This window comes from Austrofundulus limnaeus, unplaced genomic scaffold (genome assembly GCF_001266775.1).
Source record: "Austrofundulus limnaeus strain Quisiro unplaced genomic scaffold, Austrofundulus_limnaeus-1.0 Scaffold85, whole genome shotgun sequence".
Taxonomy (NCBI): Eukaryota; Metazoa; Chordata; class Actinopteri; order Cyprinodontiformes; family Rivulidae; genus Austrofundulus; species Austrofundulus limnaeus.
In genome coordinates, this window is record NW_013952487.1 from 1,786,726 (window position 1) to 1,790,545 (window position 3,820).

At 40.6% G+C, this 3,820-nt stretch overlaps 1 protein-coding gene across 1 annotated transcript in view; it reads left to right on the top strand.

The window, feature by feature from the left end:
• Window positions 1-3,820, top strand: part of nrxn3a (neurexin 3a) — a 142,829-nt gene that overhangs the window by 66,269 nt on the left and 72,740 nt on the right. Inside the window, 2 exon segments of the mRNA XM_014011880.1 lie at window positions 284-585; window positions 3,194-3,355. Of these exon segments, the coding sequence (XP_013867334.1) occupies window positions 284-585; window positions 3,194-3,355 (464 nt within the window).

The following is a 3,820-nucleotide window of genomic DNA, read 5'->3' on the forward strand; positions in this document are numbered from 1 at the left end:
TATATATACACACACTGTATAATCACCATGTATTTTTTTTTCTTTGTGGGGTGTGTGCCCGCCTTGGTGGGCCAGATGGGAGTCACCGGCGTGCCAAATTTGGCTCACGGGCCTCGAGTTTGATGTCCTAATGGGTTGAAACTGGTGCTGATGTGACTCCACTAACTCAAATTGCTAATAAACTGCATTTCTCTTCAGTAACTGATCCTAAAAACCAAAGAACAAATAAATCTAACTGGACCTGACTTCCTCTCTTTGAAGTTTTATTTTCATCTTCTTACAGCAAGAGAAGAGAACGTGGCCACTTTCCGAGGTTCGGAGTACTTCTGTTACGACCTCTCCCAGAACCCGATCCAGAGCAGCAGCGACGAGATCACGCTGTCCTTCAAGACGTGGCAGCGCAACGGCCTCATCCTTCACACGGGGAAGTCGGCCGACTACGTCAACCTGGCGCTTAAGGACGGAGCCGTCTCCCTCGTCATCAACCTGGGCTCTGGGGCCTTCGAGGCCATCGTGGAGCCCGTCAACGGGAAGTTCAATGACAACTCGTGGCACGACGTTAAAGTGGTCCGCAACCTTCGGCAGGTAGGACACAAACGGCAGGTGGAAACCCCACTACATGTCAGAAAAGAGCTCACGTTACAGCAGACGAACCAGCACTGCTGCTGATCGACAGTTTTATCTTGATTGGCTGGATTAGTTTGTTCTCGTCAGCAGAAACATCATCTTATCTTTTAATTGGACAGTAAAATCCTGAGGATTTAAAGTGATTAAACAAACCACTAAAATGATTTACCAGCAGTAATGGTCACTGGTGATTATGTCCCTTTTTCCAAAAACAACAACAACAAAAAATGTTCTCTGGAGATTAAAAGTACAAGTAGATGAAGGTGTGTTTCCTAACTTATTTGGTAAATTAAACCCAGAGGAAGTTATCTTGGGGTTGGAGGTCGATGAGAAGCATGAGGGCCCAGAGTGTCAGTTTCATTTATGGTCAAACAAATGAGCTGTTTATAAATAGCTTTGACAAGTTTGTTCCAACCCTGCCAAATGATGAGATTGTAGTCTTTAGTTTCATAAATATGAAACCTGGATCATCCTCTTTCTGTTCTGTTAAGCCCTGTCACACTGTAACATTTGACAACTTATGCAAACAGGGGCGGAGCCAGGGGGTGGGCAGGGGTGGCCAAAGTCACCACAGACCAATCTTTGGCCACCCTGCTGTACACACCCCTTCCACAGTGAAACAACTTTTAGGGGTGTAATAATCCTCCTGAACAGTTGGTGGCAGTGTTTACCAGTTTGAAACGTCACCAAACTCTATCACTGAAGAGTAATGACAAGGAAGTGATGATTTTCCACAGAACATGTGACTATGTAATCTGACGTAGTGTAAATTTTTGGACTTATGGTGACAAATGTTTTATTTTTTGTCATTTTATGTTATGAAGGCTCCATGATGCCCTGTCCCTTTTGGTTATGAGTAGGCCTATCACTAAATCAGAAAAAGTGAAATGCCCCTTTAAATTAACTGTTGATGATTATCAATATTGCACCTGTTCATTGGATAAAATTAATATTAATTTTAAACATGCTGTTGAAGGTCATTATTTGTCACAATGACATGTGTTACAATAAAAAAAAAACAATATAAAAGTAAAAAGGCACCCCTAAAGTCATTGAATATGATAAATTCTCAGCTGTAACAGTGAGTTTAAAAACAGGATGATGGAACTGGTTTAGTGAATAATTTGTCTCTGAAATAATTATTAAATCAAGTGTTTATGTATGTAGGTATGTTTAAAAACTTGGTAAAATACACCAGAATACAGGAAATGGCATCTATTTTGTTGAAATATTTCTGGGGGAGGACCCATAGACCCCCCAACAGTATGTCCCCCCAACTTTTAAAATGGTTCTGACGCCCATGTTTATAAGGCAGTCACTGCCTGTATAAGGACATAAGAAAATGACCAAAACACAAATATTTACAGAAAACTTTCAAGTAAAAAATGATGTAATTTTCCTGGCCACCCCTGTGTGAGCAGTGGTCCCAGTCTGGCCACCCCTGTGTGAGCAGTGGTCCCAGTCTGGCCACCCCTGTGTGAGCAGTGGTCCCAGTCTGGCCACCCTTGAGAAAAACGTCTGGCTCCGCCACTGTATGCAAACTTGTGAAAAGTTTGCCCAACTCTGAAGATGTCTGAAGATGGAATTTAAATAAATAAATATACTGGAAGCCTCTTTTGGAGGCATAGTGTACTGCTAACAATTAGATCAAACATTAAACCAATATGAGTAAAATAATCATAACTTCAAGGAGMTTTATCAGTCATGACATCATTTTCACATTTTATTATTTGATTTCTCTTTTTTTCCTTGTTTGTTTGTGTAAACATGTTGCTAACTACCTGTTGATTTGATTTGATTTGATTTTTTTTAACAAACCCAATAATCCCGTGTGTAAATTCATGTCTACATCAACTTTCTGCAAAGCCAACAGGTTACAGACCTGACCTGATAAACAAGCTCCACTGTTTGGTAGATATCATCCTCATCATCTTTCTTCACCTGGTTGTGTTTCTTTCAGTCTGTGTGATCCTGTTGGATTTCTCTCTGGGAAATTTAAAGTTGCATAAAAAAGGGTTTGAAAGTTTGCTCACTTAGGTTTCCTCTTCCAAACATTTTTTTTTACTTCAAGCTCATTCACAAAGAAAACTTTTCCAACTTCTTTCAAATGTTTGATTTATTTTCAAAYTGATGAAAGCCTCTTTTGTGACGGTTTAGTTTTGAGAATGTGATCAATGCAGGTTTGTTTTTATATTATGTTGTTGATCAAATTAGCACTCCGATTTGAAAGATTAAAGCAGAACACAAAGTTGRATCTATATGTATTGAAATAATGAAGCTGGTGCCTTTTTATATTTAAACTATTTAAACATTTAAAGCTGTGTCTGTTTGGGAAGCTGTTTTTCTTCATTCTCTGTTCAGCATGTTTGCATGTGATTCATGTGGAACTCAACAGTGTTCACATGCTTGTTTTTTCTGCATTTTTCTCACAAAGTTAATTAGTTTTATTGTTGCACAGGAGAAAATATCTGATATGACAGAGTGACAAAGTCCTGTTTTTTTTTTGTTTAGAATCAAAGATGAAACGATTTATTTTCGTCCTCAACACTCCTTTTCTTTTTGTCAGGTGACGATATCAGTGGACGGGATTCTGACCACGACAGGTTACACCCAGGAGGACTACACCATGCTGGGTTCAGATGACTTCTTCTACGTGGGGGGGAGCCCCAGCACAGCCGATCTGCCTGGATCTCCAGTTAGCAACAACTTCATGGGCTGTCTGAAGGAGGTAAAGTACTGCTGAGGGGAGACATGTTACATTGGTGGGAAGAAAACAAACCTTTGGGTTGTTGTCACTCAGAACTATAAAGAGGCCAACATGTGAGCTGTTTTGTGTCTGTATTGTAGACCACCTGAAGCCAGCAGGACCTGGTTTCTGGGAGATGCCTTGTTGTATTTTTCTACTTCTGCTTCTGCACATAAATGATGGAGCTTTTCATCCTGCATACACACTGACACACAAATATGACTTGCAGAGCCGGCTCTTGGCATAGGCGAGCTAGGCGGTCGTCTAGAGCACCGTCTGCTGGAGGGGGCACCGAACTGCAGAAGAAAAAAAGTAATCATTTGTAATCCCTCGTTGTAACTCTGCTCAGCACCCCTTTCAATTAGCTTTGTCTTAAAAAAAAACTATAATGAAGTATTACAGGAAAAATAAACTATCCTACCCACCCCCACCCCCCAATGCAGCAAA